The sequence below is a fragment of the Lithobates pipiens genome, unplaced genomic scaffold, assembly GCF_037356315.1.
Source record: "Lithobates pipiens isolate NorthernLeopardFrog02 unplaced genomic scaffold, aLitPip1_a1.2 Scaffold_25, whole genome shotgun sequence".
Classification (NCBI taxonomy): Eukaryota; Metazoa; Chordata; class Amphibia; order Anura; family Ranidae; genus Lithobates; species Lithobates pipiens.
In genome coordinates this window covers 31,193,745-31,210,874 of record NW_027507787.1, presented here as the reverse complement: position 1 = coordinate 31,210,874, position 17,130 = coordinate 31,193,745, and the positions used below count along the sequence as shown (strand labels likewise).

The 17,130-nt window shown below is 40.6% G+C and overlaps 1 protein-coding gene across 7 annotated transcripts in view; it reads right to left on the bottom strand.

Moving 5' to 3' along the window:
• Nucleotides 1-2,043: 2,043 nt before the first annotated feature.
• PCGF5 (polycomb group ring finger 5) overlaps nucleotides 2,044-17,130 on the bottom strand; it is a 104,179-nt gene continuing 89,092 nt past the window's right edge. For 4 of the 7 annotated variants that reach the window (XM_077454214.1, XM_077454213.1, XM_077454215.1 and 1 more), the window contains 2 exons: nucleotides 10,251-10,340; nucleotides 2,044-8,107 (listed from right to left, as the gene is read on the bottom strand). In XM_077454214.1, the coding sequence (XP_077310340.1) occupies nucleotides 8,060-8,107; nucleotides 10,251-10,340 (138 nt within the window). In that variant the 3' untranslated portion in view covers nucleotides 2,044-8,059. Of the gene's footprint in view, nucleotides 8,108-10,250; nucleotides 10,341-14,690; nucleotides 14,891-15,019; nucleotides 15,154-15,248; nucleotides 15,337-17,130 lie in introns of those variants that run through there. The other 3 variants (XR_013262726.1, XM_077454217.1, XM_077454218.1) reach the window with 3 other exon arrangements.

Here is a 17,130-nt window from a genome sequence, read left to right as displayed (position 1 = left end):
GGTATAATCCAAGCCCCGGACTGAGATCACCCCCGCCAGACTAGGGTGCACCCCCAAGGGCCACCAACAGCCACTCCATCGTCCACCTGACTGCCCCCTCCTGGCATGCCTATTTATAAGGTGGCCTGCCCCCTGCCAGCCCTTTACTGGGGATTGGCTGAGGCCCTCATTAATATTCCAAGCAGCTCCTTCTAACCTCCATCCACTATGTCCAGAACATTCTCCAATGTCCCAGAAAACAGGAAGATGGCACCAGAGAAGCTGCTAGGATGAGTCACCCAGCCCTGAGTCACTAAACCCTGACCCAGATTCATAGCTTAGGCTTAGCCCTGAGCGAACTACTGTATGTTTTGCCTGCCCTAACAAACCTAAATTAACTCTAGCACACTTCTAGAGGGTGCTACAATTATAACACACAATATTGAATTGGTGTACTCCTGTTTCAGTGCCGGTGATCCTCACTAACGCCATCTTTTGCAGTAATCCTCTGGATCTTGAACACACACCTTTTGTATATGTTGATTCTGGATATATATTTGAATATATTCTCCAATTTTATACCCCTGGATACGATAATATTTTTAGACAATGGCGAGTAATACTATATTGGCTGTTACTTTATGTACATTAATCTATTTTGTGTTATTGTTTTGTCTTTCTATGAAATCATCATGTGCGTGTGTGATCTTTTTTAATATGTATATAACTGGGTACTGACATTTATAGGTAAAGTTGATCCGGTGAAAATCCGATTGCCTCTAGGGGGATCATTTTTTTCCCCTGCTTTAGCAAACTGGATCATGCTTTGCTGGGGTTTTTTGCCTTCCTCTGGATCAACTGTGGGTATAGAATTGGGTTTATGGGATTGTATGATATTATTATTATTATTTTTTTTTCTGGTTGAACTGGATGGACTTTTGTCTTTTTTCAACCTGACTAACTATGTAACTATGTACCAATAAATATGTGATTTTAGATACTTTGGTGGTGTTGTTGACTTAAAAATCCCAGACAGGTGGTCTTTCCATATTTGTGCTACAATTATAACACACAATATTGCATGGATGGAATTTACTTTCTGCTTTGGAAGTTACTCTGCTGCAACTTTGTTACTTTATTTGGAGAAACAAGTTGCTGCGGGAGAATTCAGCTGAATTGAATTGGTGTAATCCTGTTGCCATAGTAACACTAATAATTACAATAATTGTAATTTGTTATCACACATATATTTACAAAAGGAGCAGTGTGGGACCCGAAAGAAAAGGTGGGAGAGAGGACATCGAAATTGCATGGAATTGTGACTGGTTGATAGACTTGTCACCACTGGAGGAGAGCACACCAAGAGTTAACGGTGTAAAAATTTGTAAATATGCTGTGTTATGCTTGCACATTATGGCCCAAGCTCAGCCACATACAGTGGAATTTAGTTCCACTTTAATAACCAATTATTTCCATTGATGCTCAGAAAGCTGTTAGCATCTTTCTAATGCCGCGTACACACGATCGGACATTGATGGCTCAAACTTGTCTTGCATACACATGGTCACACAAAGTTGGCGGAAATTGCGAACATGAAGAACACAGTGACGTGTAACACGTACAACGAGCTGAGAAAAATGAATAGCCAGTGCTGCTCTTCTGCTTGATTCTGAGCATGCATGGAACTTTGTATGTCGGAATTGTGTACACACGATCGGAATATCCGACAATGGATTTTGTTGTCTGAAAATTTGCAAACCAGATCTCAAATTTTGTGGGACGGAAATTCTGATGGAAAATGTCCGATGGAGCCTACACACAGTTGGAATTTCCGACAAAAAGCTCCCATCGAACATTTTCCATCGGAAAATCCGACCGTGTGTACGGGACATAAGAATGGTGAATGGCTATAGCCAGTCTGGAACCATTACAAATGTGTTGATCTGTCAGGGGGGATGTGGGCGATAACTAACCCGCCCCATGCTAGAGACTATTTCAGTTTTCATTGGAAAAACCTGTTGAAAACTACACGCATACACAGTAAATGAACAGCAAAGAGATTGGTTGATGTAGAAGTGGTACACCAGGAAGCGTTTTATTGATGAAAACAGAAGTGAGAACACATTCTTCTTTCTTTACCAATACAAATACTAATTTGACAGGCAAGAAATGGAAACAGTTTGAGATGAACATGAAGGAAAATATTGCTCAGAAAATGACATAATTCCCCACAAAAAGGGAGTATAGAACACGTTCAACCTTTAGTGATCAGTCTTTTTATAATGGTAATTTGGCTTCCCCTTCAAGGAATGGAAAAAAAAAAATACACCAACAATCCAGAGTAAACTTTTTTGTTACATGTTAAACTCTTGACTATTTATTTACAAAAACGAGCCACTTCGTAAAAAACGCATTTCACCTTCAGCATTGTTAAAAAATGTTAGATTTAAAAGGAACCGGCACAATGCAAGAAGCTCACTTGCTCTTCAACAGGTACAAAATAGATTTAAACTGAAAATAACTTATAAAAATATACTTCTTGACATCAAGTCCCTTCTTCAAATACGGTAGTGCAAGGAATTTGGTCATTTTACTATGTATATAGTTAATAGAGATCATCCTCTGTAGTTATACATCAATTTTGGTTATTTTTTTTATTTTATTTTAATGTAAAGGCATCTTAAACGTTTTAACGTTTATTGAATTATATTTGTCAGCATGTCCTAAATTTGTTTTCTGTTCAAAGAAACATAGGTAAGAAAATATATCCACATCAATAAACAAGTATTAATAACCATATTCTTCCTAACTAGTCACAGTGCATATACTGTACACATTACTATAGATTTCTTATATAAACAATATATTGTATCATATACTGTATAATTCTATAATGAGGCACACATTTTTCTAGAACAATACTATTAAGTGCTACCAGTCTACCCTTTTAAAATGTTTACATAAAGTTATGGAGACAAAGTAATAAAAAAAAACAACTGTAAATGCATAAATAAAATACTTATGCTATACATTATTAAAAAAGGTAAAAGAAACAGACCTCGTATTACAAACTCACAAATCAGCCAAATAAATTTAACATGCAGCTTAAATTATTTGCATTCTATCTGTATTGTCCAATAAATTATCTAAAAACAAAATGGAAGACTAATGAGTATTAAACATTTGGCAAAAAATAATAGAAACGCATTGCGACATGGTGGGTGGTGGATGTATGTATATACACAGACATATATACACACACACATATATATATATATATATATATATATATATATATATATATATATATATATATATAATCACATATATACATACATGCACACTGCATACTGTGTGTATATACATTTTAGATACGGAGATACTGTATATTTTTACCTTCATATAAGTGCAAATAAGAACATATTTATTCAGACCAGTTCTCTTCTTCAACTACAATTGCTGAGTAGAAAAAGCTGGGTATACACCAGGGGTCTCAAACTGGCGGCCCTCCAGCTGTTGCAAAACTACAAGTCCCATCATGCCTTTGCCTGTGGGAGCCATGCTTGTAACTGTCAGCCTTGCAATGCATCATGGGACTTGTAGTTTAACAACAGCTGGAGGGCCGCCAGTTTGAGACCCCTGGTATACACGTATTGAAATCTTGATGGTTCAGCAGGAACCAGCTGAATTTCGATCTGTGTATAACCCTGTCTATTCAACAGAAGGTGGTCATTACACTGGCTTCTGATTGATCCTGCTGGAAAAACAGCAATCTATCAGCTGCTGCAGCGCTAATCAGGTCTGGGACAAGGGGTGGGCAGGAGGGCCTGGGCGCAGCCCTTTCCTGTATAGATGAGGGCACCAGTGAACTCATTCTCTTACAAGGCGTTATGACAACTGTCAGGGGTAGCATCTCCTAAACTCACACATAATGAAAGGGGGGGTGAACAGTTTGGTGTCTATGCCCTGGGTGAACTTATCTTGCCACTGATCAATGTATTCTGACTGAAGGGGGGGGGGGGGGTGGAGTCCCCTCCTGTCATAATACAATAGCACAGCAGAGGGGATCCCTGCATCTGCATCACTTGTGTGGAGGCATGAATCTGTGTGAATTGGCCCTTAAAGAGTAACTAAAAAACTGTTTTACTTCTAATACCAGGGAAGGGTCAGGATTTTATTGGCGTGTCCCCATTATGCAAATTTTCTCTCACCTCTTGTCCCAGAAATGACAGTCGCTGAAATGGGAAGCAAAGCAAAATCTTTCCAAAAAGGGACACAGACAGCATTAAAAACCACTTAGTTGTGGTGCAGGGTTAGAACCTTTGTCAGGTTCTTAAAGATTTGTGACCATTTCCCCTAACAGGGACAGTTATTACTATGACAAAAAAACAGTAAATCTCCCCCAGCAAAACCACGGGCAGCAATTTAAAGCTAACAGAGGTTCTAGACCATCTCCAAAAGTGTGTGCAAACTTTTTTTTACTATATAGTTCTGGAGAAGGTTTAGAACCTCTGTAATCATTCTATTGCCATTACCACCAAATTCCTGTATAAATACTAGGACTGGAAGTGAGTAGAATTAGTTTGCATTCTTTTCTAGTAACTTTTCAAGTGTAACAAAAAATATTCAGCTCTCAAAATACTTTGTGCTAAAATAATTTTACCCAAAAGTACTCCAATGAAGTTGCCATGCCCAAAACGATTGTACTGCACATACTGGTACCTTATCAACCCCTATCAATAGAAAACTGCTTATTCCAAGAAGTTCAGGAAATTGGACGGTTTTCACTTTCAGTAAGGTCACGTTCACCAGGCATGTCAAATTCCAAATGCAACTATGGGTCACATTGTGTGGAAATAAATTCAGGTGGCCACATTTTGTCTGCTGAGGGCCATGCTTATTGTATTCCAGAAAACATATATTATAGCACTTGGGTACAATCTCAAAATTGTTTGCCAAAGAAAAGGGGCACTAAAACATTTCTGGAATTACAGAGTTGCAAAATTATGAAGAGCAGCTTTTCTCAGCCAGGGCACAGCTTGGGCCTCATTCAATCTTAAAGCCCAACTCCAGGAAAAATTTTTTAATAAAAAATACATTCTTACAGTGGACCCCCACAAATGTTTGGTCTAGGGGAAAAGAATTAAGGAGTAAATACTTACCCTACTCCTCACGCCTGTGGGCTCCCTCTTGTGCTGCAATCAGTCCCCTCTAGCCGCTCTCTAAGCTGCAACTGACTCAGGTTGCACTTGAATTTCCTTAGTATACCATACAGGGTGGTAGTAAATCGTCACAAAAATAAAATAAAATCAGGCCCCCTGCAGGTTTACGTTTTAATGTACTAATATATATTTACAAAAGGAGCAGTGTGGGGTCCGGAAGAAACGGTGGAGGAGAGGGCATCGAAATTGCACCGCATACTAACACATTATGACAGACTCACCTGAACATGGAGCCCTCCAGTGCATCACTGTCACGGCTCCCTAGCGCTCCCATCTGCACCGGTCTTCCTTTCCGGGTTTCCAAGCTTTGGCTGTATGGATGGACAGGGCCGTGATGCGTCACTCCCGCGTGGGAGTCCCGGCCCAGAGCCCTGAAGGTACAGCACAGGTATGCCATCCCTTCAGAGTGCATGTGCCGGTGACGTCACTGGCTATATCCCGTGTGAATAACTCCTAAATAGTGCAAGTTTAGGAGACATTCTCTGTACCTACAGGTATAGTTTATTATAGGCTTACCTGAAGGTACAAGTTAAAAAGTGGACTTTAACACCCTGTACAATCACTTTTATCTACAGGTAAGCCTATATTAAGGCTCATCTGTAGGTGCTGGAAATATCTCCTAAACCTCCACGGTTTAGGAGAAATTTACAATAAAGCCGTGTGCTGATGTCTATGGTGCATGCACACTTTAGAAAGGGCAGATCGTGCCGTTTCTAAAGGGGGTAATGCCGCGACTGACGGCTCCCATGTGCATGCACGGGAGTGACGTCACGCAACTTCAGCCAGTCACAGACCCAGAGTTCATGGCCCCCGGAATTAAGAGGGGTGAAGATGGACGCTCGCTGCTAGTGGAGACAGCTATGACATCGCAGGCTTTGGTTTCAGGTAAGTGACAAATAATGGGCTACTATGCGATAAAGAGGAAGTAAACTCATCAGGGTTTACTTCCTCTTTAATGTCCCTGTATGGAGTGTGATGACACTGGTGCTCCAACCACACACCAGAGCTTCAGGAAGAGGAGGAAAGGACCAGAGTGAGGACTCAAGTAAGTGAGACAGCTTCTTCAAATCTCTCCCAAAGACACAATGAACAAAAACCCCTGGACTGGGGGAAGGTGGGTAAAGGCCCACTGCAAAGGTTTTTTTTTTCCCCTGGAGTTTGTATTTAAATTCTTCAATCATTAAGGGCCACAAAGCAGTAGCAAGAGGGCTTCATGCAGCCCAGAAGTCACCCATCTGTCGCTGTAAATCTGAGGGGAAGATCTGAAATGAGGGGAAGCTCTGCTGATTTTATCATCCAATCATGTGCAAGCTAAAATTTGTTTTTTTATTTTCTTTGCATGTCCCCCTCGGATATACAGCGACTTTACTTCCAAGTGCACTTGCAGTGCAAAGTGGATTTGCCTTTCGTAAATAACCCCCATTGGCTGTAATGTCTTCATTATAAACACATCAAAAGAACATGCAGTCTGTGAACTGTATCTATTATTTAGCAAAACTGGTAACGTTTGGTGACACTTGCAGTGATCTTAGTTTGAACCACCAAGTACCAGGCAGTTTGGACATTACAGCTCTGCAGAATGGACACATATCCCTTCTGTCACAGACATGATGATGCTGCACAGTTCAGGTTATGAATGATCTGAAACAGACAGTATACTGTCTTTGGAGTTAATCTGGGTTTCCTGACAAATCTTAGTTTAAAGCAGTATTAAGCCCAAAACCAAAAATGTAATATATTGCAGTTTAATAATCCTTGGATGTGGTGGCTGCATTTTTTTTTTATTTTTTTTAACGGATTTTCCCCCTCTATTGTCACCTGGTGATCTGCCCAGTAACACACCTTCTGTATTCGAGTGCCCCCACTCTGGATCAAGCAGCAAGCCTTCAGACACTTTTGGACAGCAGCATTTTTAACCTGCGGGGAGGGTAATATAAGATACACTAACAAATTAAAACCAAACTCCAGCTAACACTTTTTAAGCAGTTACAGCAACTTTTTTTTTTCTCTTTGGGTTAAAGGTTTTACATAAATAAACAAAAGATGATAATTTAAGCATAACTGTCAGTGTGATTGATGATTTATTTCAACCCTATAACTGCTACATCTGCAGGACAGCTTGTTCTGATGAAAAAACAGCAGATGTACAGGCCAGATCACAGAGTGAAAAAAACGAAAAAAAAAAGAAAACAAATGCAGCAATCACATCTAAGAATTGGTAAGCTGCAATAGAATAAATGTTTGCTTTTGGGTTTAATACTGCTTTAAGCATTTTACCTGAATGGAGTTTGAGACAATATCGACCAGCAAGTACTTTTCGCCATTTTTTAAATTACAAACACCTAGAGAAAAAAAAGCAGGAGGCAGGAGCATCTAAGCAGCTGGAAAAATCACATCCGATAATATAACAGTCTTTTGGACATTGAGCACAAATAACTGTTGGCTTCCTAATGCAAGTGTTTGTTACTTTGTCAGTTAAATGTTTGCAAGAACAACCTATACAGAGCAGACCAGATACTATTTTACCAAAAAGTACATGTAATGAACAAACACACTGCTGTTAAGCAATAACACAGCAGAACAGTAATACAGCCACTTTGACAATCTGGGGTTTGCAGCATGTTGGTAGTACACCTAGAAGTCAGAGGCTGTGGAGCAGACTGGCACTTCATTTCTGAACAATGAACTAGGAAGAAACTACTGGCAAACTGGAGAGAAAGTGACCACATCCATATTTGCATGCTGAAAATAGATGGTGTCCTTTTAGTCCATGTAATTAGGCACATCCATTCATTGTGCAATCTGTCGATGAGTAAACACAGTGCAGAGTTTTTTTTTTCTCAGTGTGTTCTGACCAATTAACCAAAGTCAATTCTCGGTCGATATTGCAATACCATTGGATAAGACTACAATAAACAAAAGAGAACACATTGCATGAAAATACAATAACACCGATAATTAGTTCTATTTTCCACAAACCAAGATTTGTTAGGCTTACTAAAATATCATGAATGCTGCTGCCAGACTTATCCACCTTCCCAACCGCTCAGCGTCTGCCAACCCTCTCCTCCAATCCCTACATTGGTTTCCAACCACCCAGCGAATTAAATTCAAAATACTAACCACAACATACAAAGCCATTCACAACTCTGCCCCGAGCTACATCACCAATCTTGTCTCCAAATATCACCCAAATCGTCATCTCCGCTCTTCTCAAGACCTCCTACTCTCAAGCTCTCTCGTCTCCATCGCCCATGCTCGTCTCCAGGATTTCTCCAGAGCCTCTCCCATCCTCTGGAACTCGCTACCTCCACTGGTCCGGCTATCCCCTACTCTTGCTACCTTCAGGCGATTCCTGAAAACTCATCTCTTCAGGGAAGCCTATCATGTCTCCAACTAATCTCCTACCACCTTCCATCAGCTCATTCCAGACAGTTATAACATTTTGTACCACCTGCCACACCCTATTAGATTGTAAGCTCTTCTGAGCAGGGCCCTCTTAATCCTCTTGTATTTTATTGTATTGTTACTGTAATTGTATTGTCTCTTTTTTATATTGTAAAGTAAAAATAATAATAATAATAATATTGCAATACTAGATATTCAGCCAGACTCAGGTAAAGTGTTGGGGGGATAAGTAGCGGAATGTTTTTTTTACCTTAATGCTGGTAAGGTTTTACCCCCTTCATGGCCAGGGCAATTTTTGCTATTCAGCACTGTGCTACTTTAACCTGCAATGGCACTGCCATACAACACTGTATCACTCAAATAGAGATTTCTTTTGGTGGTATTTGATCACCACTTTTTTTTTATTTTCATTTTTATTATGTAAATGTAAAAAAACTGAACATTTAAAAAATAAATAAATAATAAAAAAAATGTTTCTACTTTTTGTTAAGAATGCATAGCCAATAATAAAAAAAAAATGTATTCATAAAATTTAGGCCAAAATATATTCTGCTAAATGTCTTTGGTAAAAACCAAATTGCATTTTTGGGGACACTAGCATCGTTCTGATTGATACGGATTCGTATAGACACTATACTGGGAATAGTGGTGATCAGCGACTTATATTGTTACTGTTATAGTGTGATGGGTAATCTAAAGCCAACTGCCACTGGCTGGGAGGGACACTTACTGACTGAAACTGATGTTGCTAGTGACACATAATACAGTGACCAGTGATAATACTATACTAATGGCACTGTCTGGGCAGGGGTTACCATCAAGGTTCAATCAAGGGGTTAACTGTGTGCCGCTTTTACCAACAGATCTGTCTGCTTTTTCTCCCTAAAATAAAAGTTGAACAGAACTCTGTGCTGTGATTGGCCAGTGTCAATCAGCAGGTTTCAACTAAAATCTTTGGCTGAAATCTGCTGACAAACTTGTGCTGTGTCCAATATACAGCATAAGACACAGCATGGGTCAGTATGCCAGACCAGGAAGCACACCGCGGCATATGGATACATTGTTGTGCTTGGCTATGCTGCTGTAGATCTACTGTGAGTGGGTCAGCAGGGGGTTAAGAAAAAAAAAAAAAACACAACTTCAGAGTTTAGATGCACTTCAATCCTGCCAAAAATCTTGCACGCTAATTCATTCCTGCACACTTTGCCTGTGCTCACTTTTATCAGTTTTTTTTATTGTTCTCAGGAATGAGGAATACAAAAACACTTCCCCCTTATGTTATGGAGAAGACAACAAAGTGTGTAAAGTTGGCCATAGATGACTCTTTCATTCAGCCAGAAAATGAACGGATACCTCCATCCACATAATCAAGGTGGATAGAGCAATCCTTCCTACTGGGACATTGTATTGCAACAGCGGGACTCTATACTGTCAGAATACACTGGTCAGCAACTGATCGAGAAAAATTATCCAACAAACCCATCTGACAGAAGCGGATCAAACGGCTATCTTCTATTGAACAGCCACAGCCAGAGCCACAAATGGATCGAAATTCAGCTGATTCAGCCATCTATGGCCAACATTACCGGCAGGATCACCAGTTGGAAAGGTAACAAAGATTTTAAGTATGAACGTAATTACATTTTCACCTCCCAGCCGCCATCTTGTCATGTATATGAACTCCATTGTATGGTCCTTTCCCATAATCTCACCATTGCATAGAACATCCAGCTGAAAAAAATAGAATTGTGCAATAAAATTAAAGAACTATAGTCAAAATGGAAAAAAAATGAAATCAATATGTGATGTAAATCTTGGCAAATCTGTTAAATATGTCACTGGTTGTTTTTAAAATTACAATAAGGATATTCACATATTTACCTTTTCCCTGCACCTGAAAGCTCTCATGTTCATTTCCTCTAATTAAGATACAACACTGCTTCCTCTTTCTCCAGATGCCTCCGCTGCCCCCTTTTGCGTTATGCCACTCTGTACAGACTACAACGTGCCATCATGACATCATTGGGGGAGTTGCTCTTTCATTCATGAAAAGCCCCGGCATCTCAATCATCAGAGAAGTCCCGCCATGGCTCTGCCCACCCCACCTCATGATAGACCCGCAATGGCCCGCTCATTCCCACCTATGTCCCACCTAATCTGCACCCACTCCCATTTATCTCTATAGAGCCTGTTCCTGTCTGTTTGGCTCTTGACAGTCACATACCTCGGATCCTGCTGACTCTGTTTTGCATAACACACACCCAGCTAATGATTGACAGATGGGCGTGTGTTATGTAAAATAGACTGGGCATGATACAAGGCTTAAGGAGTCATGGGAACTGTAGTTCCTTGTGGGAGATACAGACACTAGCACAGTGAAAGGAAATGATGTGCTAGCTCTGCTGAACTCCTCCCATCATCACTAGCATTATCAAGCAGAGGAGTAAAGGTTGGGGGGGGGGGGCGGGGGTGATTAGAGACCCCAATTGCATCTATATGGTAGGAAAGCTATAATCACATTTGTTTTATTTATTATTGTGTGTAGCTTTCAGGTTTGTATAAGGGCTCATTATAATGACCCTGATCAAAAGTTTACATACCCCAGTTCTTAATACCGTGTATTGCCCCTTTAACATCAATAACAGCGTGAAGTCTTTAGTGGTATTTGTGGATGAGGCTCTTTATCTTCTCAGATGGTAAAGCTGTCCATTTCTCTTGGCAAAAAGCATCCAGTTCCTGTAAATTCTTGGGCTGTCTTGCATGAACTGCATGTTTGAGATCTCCCCAGAATGGTTCAATAATATTGAGGTCAGGAGACTGAGATGGCCACTCCAGAACCTTCACTTTATTCTGCTGTAGCCAATTACAGGTTGACTTGGCCTTGTGTTTTGGATCATTGTCATGTTGGAATGTCCAAATACGCCCCATGCGCACCTTCCTGGCTGATGAATGCAATTGCTACTCCAATCTTTTTCTTATAGCATGCTGCATTCATCTTGCCAACAATTTTACCAAATTTCCTGTGCTTTTGTATCTTACACATACCCAAAAAAATCAGTGATCCACCTTAATATCTATCATCATAGGCCTTGTTGACTCCTCTCCAAAATGTAGCATTTATGGTTGTAGCCAAAAAAAAAAAAAAAATTGGTCTCATCACTCCAAAAGGCTTTGTGCAAGAACTTTTGAGGCTTGTCTCTGTGCTGTTTGGTGTAATGTATGCGGGGTACTTTGTGGCATTTGTGTAGGAATAGCTTTCTTCTGGCGACTCGACCATGCAGTCCATTTTTCTTCAAGTGCCTTCTTATTGTATATCTTGAAGCCACACCACATGTTTTCAGAGAGTCCTATATTTCACCTGAAGTTATTTGTGGGTTTTCATTGCATCCCAAACTATTTTCCTGGCAGTTGTGGCTGAAATTTTAGTTGGTCTACCTGACCGTGGTTTGGTTTCAACATAACTCCTCATTTTCCACTTCCTGATTAGAGTTTGAACACTGATTATTGGCATTCTAAATTTCAGCCTCTGTTGCTTTTGTAGAATTTTACTTCCTGACTAATAAAGCAAATATCCTTACGACAGTTAGCGAAGTAAAATCGAATGGAGCCCTGGATAACCTGACAGAGGTTCGTACTCCTTTCCAACTATATCCAAAACTCAAACAAAACATTTTTGGCTGGACTTGCATGGTAAAGTCATCTCCTGTTCCATTAAGCTTCAAAATGAATAATACAGGCAGCGGGGACACTTTGATTTCTTTAACTCCATTACTTCTCCTTTTCTTTTCTTTGTTAACAGGCTACAGATCAACTGTTTTAAAATCGGACTGCCACCCACAATACACAAGAGATTTTTGTCTCGTGGTGTTGTCTTCTGTATAAAACACTGTTCAGCCCTAATAAAGTTTTCTGCCAAAATATTTATCTATAAAATAATTCATCTGCTTATATAAGAAAATGTTGTTTCTGATATACAGCCATTTTCAGTTCTATAATTCGTTGCTCAGATTGTACCATTATGTTTATATAGATGGCCAACTACAAAGATTGCAAGAGAATTTTTTTTTTGCGGGCCCATAAATTAGCCCCATCCCTGATGAAAATTGTCATGCCTGTGTCTGCCTTGGAAAGATCTCTGGATTTGTATCTTCACATGCATAGTGACTGCAAACCAAATTTTCTAAACTAAATGTGCAAATGTGATACAAGGAATCCAAACAGAATTCTGAGAGACAAGTAGCAAAGGTTTTAAAACAGAGTAAGGATATTTTATAAATTAACGAGTGTTAATATTGTCCTAAAAAATAAATTCATTGAAGGACACAGCAGACCGTCATGACGGATGAGTTTTATGGGCCAACTGCAGGAGCAGGACACAAGGTTCAACCAAATGTAAAGACTCCCAATGGGTGGTCTTGGTTGTTGGAATGTGCAGTAACAGGGCAGGGAACAGAGAATCTTGGCTTGACAGGGCTTAGGCTGTTTGAAAAGTCCATCTAGAAATAGGGGCGGACGCAGCAGCCTGTCCTTTTCCAGGGAAATCCTGGATAATGAACAAGGGACGAGGCTGTATAAGAGTGATAAACTGAAACAGCTCTAACCACGTCCAGGTAATGGAGAGTCAGTTCTCTCGGATGAGAGGGATCGGGGCATAGATCAGGCAATACAATGTCTTTGTTCAAATGAAAAAGTGGACACCACCTTTGGCAAAGAGAGGTCAAAGCATCACCTTATTCTTGTATACCACCAAAAAAAAAAGTTGCTTACAGGAAAGAGCCACAAGCTTGGACATCCTACACACAGAAGTGATGGCCCCTAGATAAGCCACCTTATGCAATAGAAGAGAGGAATATCTGATATTTAAAGAGGAAGGGCCGGACATGGCGTAGATTGACGTGGATACCACAGTGCTATTTCGCCAGAAGTGGGAGCAAATACCTGTATTAGACAGGTATCTGCTCACCCCTCCTCCCTGAAAGGTGCCAAATGTGGCACTGATATGCAGCACTGATGGCTACACATAGGTGGCACTGATGGGCGGCCCGGATGGTCACTGATGGGCAGCATGGATGGGCACTGATGTACACTGATTTTATGGATGGATGCCAATCAGTGCCAAACAATAATGCCTGCCAAACAGTGGTGCCTATTGTGGGCACTGATTGGCATCCATTGTGGGCGCTGATCAGCATCCCTGGTGGTCTAGGGTGGCATACCTGGTAGTGACATCCCTGGTGTTTCTAGTGACATCCCTGGTGGTCCAGTGTGGGCATCCTAGGGGGGGGGGGGCTGCGCTGATAATCAGCACAGACCTCCCTGTCAGAGGAGCAGCTCTCTGACAGACGCGAGTGAGGAAAAGCCGATCATCAGCTCTTCCTGTTTACACTTTGATATAGCTTTCTAAACACACCTGGGTGGGCTCCGAGCGCAATGCTCTGTGCTCTGAGTCCACCATTTTTTTGAAGCCTATTAGATCCTATGGCTCTAATCAGGTGCTTAAAAAAAAAAAAAAAAAAAAACACCCCCGCCACTGTAATTCAGGCGCCCGACATCCGAAAAGGGGCTGAACACTTGAATAGGGGGTGCTATGCATGAATCTATCCATTCTACATATGGGGGGGGTGGGGTGGCGTGATAGAGGGGGAGAGACGTCTGTGTGCCCTTAATGGATGGCTGCCCCTGCCGCATAGGGTCTAGGCAAGCATTTAGTATTAATCTTTCTCCTCCTTGGACCCGTCTATCATTCGCTCAGGTATCGTTGAAATACTTCCAGGGAAGTTTATAAACAAAGCAGCTTCATAAGTGTAGCAACCAGTAAACCACCTTGTTTCAATAAATCTGTAACTGCATGAGCAGAAAGGAAAAATTGACATATAGGTAAAACAAAGATGGTGGACCTGCTACTTCTGGTGTCCGACAGCACTTCCTTAACATGTTTTGTTAAGACTTTCTCAGTCTGAAAGGGGAAGGGAGGTAGCCTTGGTCCCCAGATCCAAGGAAAAAGACACTGGAGATGGGAGGCGCTTGGTGGTATATTTACACAGACTTTACCGGTATCAGAGAAGGACAAACGCTATGCAATAATACTAAATCCCTTTATTACTAAAAGTTAAAAAATAATGTTTGTACATTCTGAATTAAAACAAGATAATAAAGCTCTGATCAAATTGACCACTTAGTTGATATCATAATGGATCTCTGTTGCTATTAGGTCAAGAGGTTGACGCGTTTCGCTTTTATGCTTCCTCAGAACCTTATTTCCTTGACTATAGATAGAGATCCTGTTCAAAAAAGAAAGAGAAAGGGAAACATCACATTTTAAGCAGATGAAAAATGCAGCATATCATTTTGCAAGTACAATCCCCATATAAATATACATAGAGATAAAATGTGCATAGGGGCCCACTTACATATAGAGAGGAGCCCTCAAGAGAGTGTCATGCCAAATTTCATCCGGGAACAGCCCAACACACAATGTCCTCTAGAGGTAAATCAACAATAGAAACAAAGGAAGAGAAAAATAAATTGACCAGATGGTTCCAATCTGAAAAATAATAATAGACATGAGGTTGTTAGGCAACCATAGAAGATGCAGAGGGCGCTAGCTTATAAGGATAGCTACAGCGGTAAAATACTTACTGGGCACTGAATCCCAGAGGATTGAAAGGAAGGGAAAGAGTCAACCAACACCCCTCAATGTATTTTCTCAGCATGGCCCCTAAGGAATCTAAATACAGTATATAATCAGTATTCCAAATACTGAGTCCAATTACATAGTTACATAGTAGGTGAGGTTGACGAAAGACACAAGTGAATCAAGTCCAACCTATGTGTGTGATTATATGTCAGTTTTACATTGTATATCCCTGTATGTTGCGGTCGTTCAGGTGCTTATCTAACAGTTTTTTTAAACTATCGATGCTCCCCTCTGAGACCACTGCCTGTAGAAGGGAATTCCACATTCTTGCCGCTCTTACAGTAAAGAACCCTCTACATAGTTTAAGGTTAAACCTCTTTTCTTCTAATTTTAATGAGTCTTGTTAAACTCCCTTTGGTGAAAAAGTTTTGGGGTCACCAGTACAGTATTTGTAAATTGAAGTCATATCCCCTCTCAAACGTCTCCAGAGAATAAGTTCAGTGCTCGCAACCTTTCCTCATAACATTCTCCAGACCCTTTATTAGCTTTGTTGCCCTTCTTTGTACTCGCTCCATTTCCAGCACTATCCTTCCTGAGGACTGGTGCCCAGAACTGGACAGCATACTTCAGGTGCGGCCGGACCAGAGTCTTGTAGAGGTGGATAATTATTGTTTATATCTCTGGAGTTGATCCCCTTTTTAATGCATGCCAATATTCTGTTTGCTTTGTTAGCAACAGCTTGGCATTGCATGCCATCTACTAGGATCTCCAGGTCCTTTTCCATCCTAGGTGATAGGTAAGATGTGGCTCTGTCTAAGGAGGTCTATTATATATTGGCTAATATAGATTTGACAGCCTTTGTTTTGCTGTACGTGATTAAGAGATTTGTGCGCATGCTTGTACTTTCAGTTTGATTTAGACAGAGAGCGTCTATATACAGCGCATGCGCGGGACCATACGGCCCAGCTAAGTTGCGCCGTATGCTTGTACTGGGACGCTGTGAAGTCAGTGATTGTCTCCCTACTAATAACTAAGTGGCCGTTTTTGGTGCTAAAACTAGCCTTTATTAACCCCAGTTTGGAGTTGTGAGCAACAATGGACACTGCTATGTTGTCTAGTGGGAGTTGATGGAGGTTAGTGCTAGTGGCATCTGGCTTTAACATGGATACCTTAAACATTACTTGTGAGGATTCTATTGTAGTCTACTGGATATACTTACATGAATATGTCTTGTAGATGCTTTGGCTGAGCAGTACGAATCCCTATATAGATTCCTGGATATTAGTTGGCTGGTAAGTGTGCAGTCTGTTTTCATTCTTTATAAATGGGATTGTTTCCCCATTTGAACTTGCATGATTGCTGAGCAACTAGAATTATCTGATGATATACTATTATTTCTATATTACAGCTTAATATATTAGATTTCATTCACCTTAATACTTTGCTAAGGGGACACAAGTTTCTGAATTCAGTACTACCACTGATCATCATTTCAATATCTGAGGTATATTTGTTTGCCTTAGTTTAGTTGGTGGGAATGTTAGGAAGACGGACTCCGTATTTGGAATACTGATTATATACTGTGTTTAGATTCAATAGGGGTCATGCTGAGAAACCAGTCACTAAATACATTGAGGGGTGTTGGTTGACTCTTTCCCTTCCTTTCAATCCTCTGGGATTCAGTGCCCAGTAAGTTTTTAGCCGCTGCAGCTATCCTTATAAACTAGCGCCCTCTGCATCTTCTATGGTTGCCCAAAAACCTCATATCTATTATTATTTTTCAGATTGGGACCATTTGGTCAATTTATTTTTCTCTTCCTTTGTTTCTGTTGTTGATTTGCCTCTAGTGGACATTGTGTGTTGGGCTGCTCTCAGGTGACATTT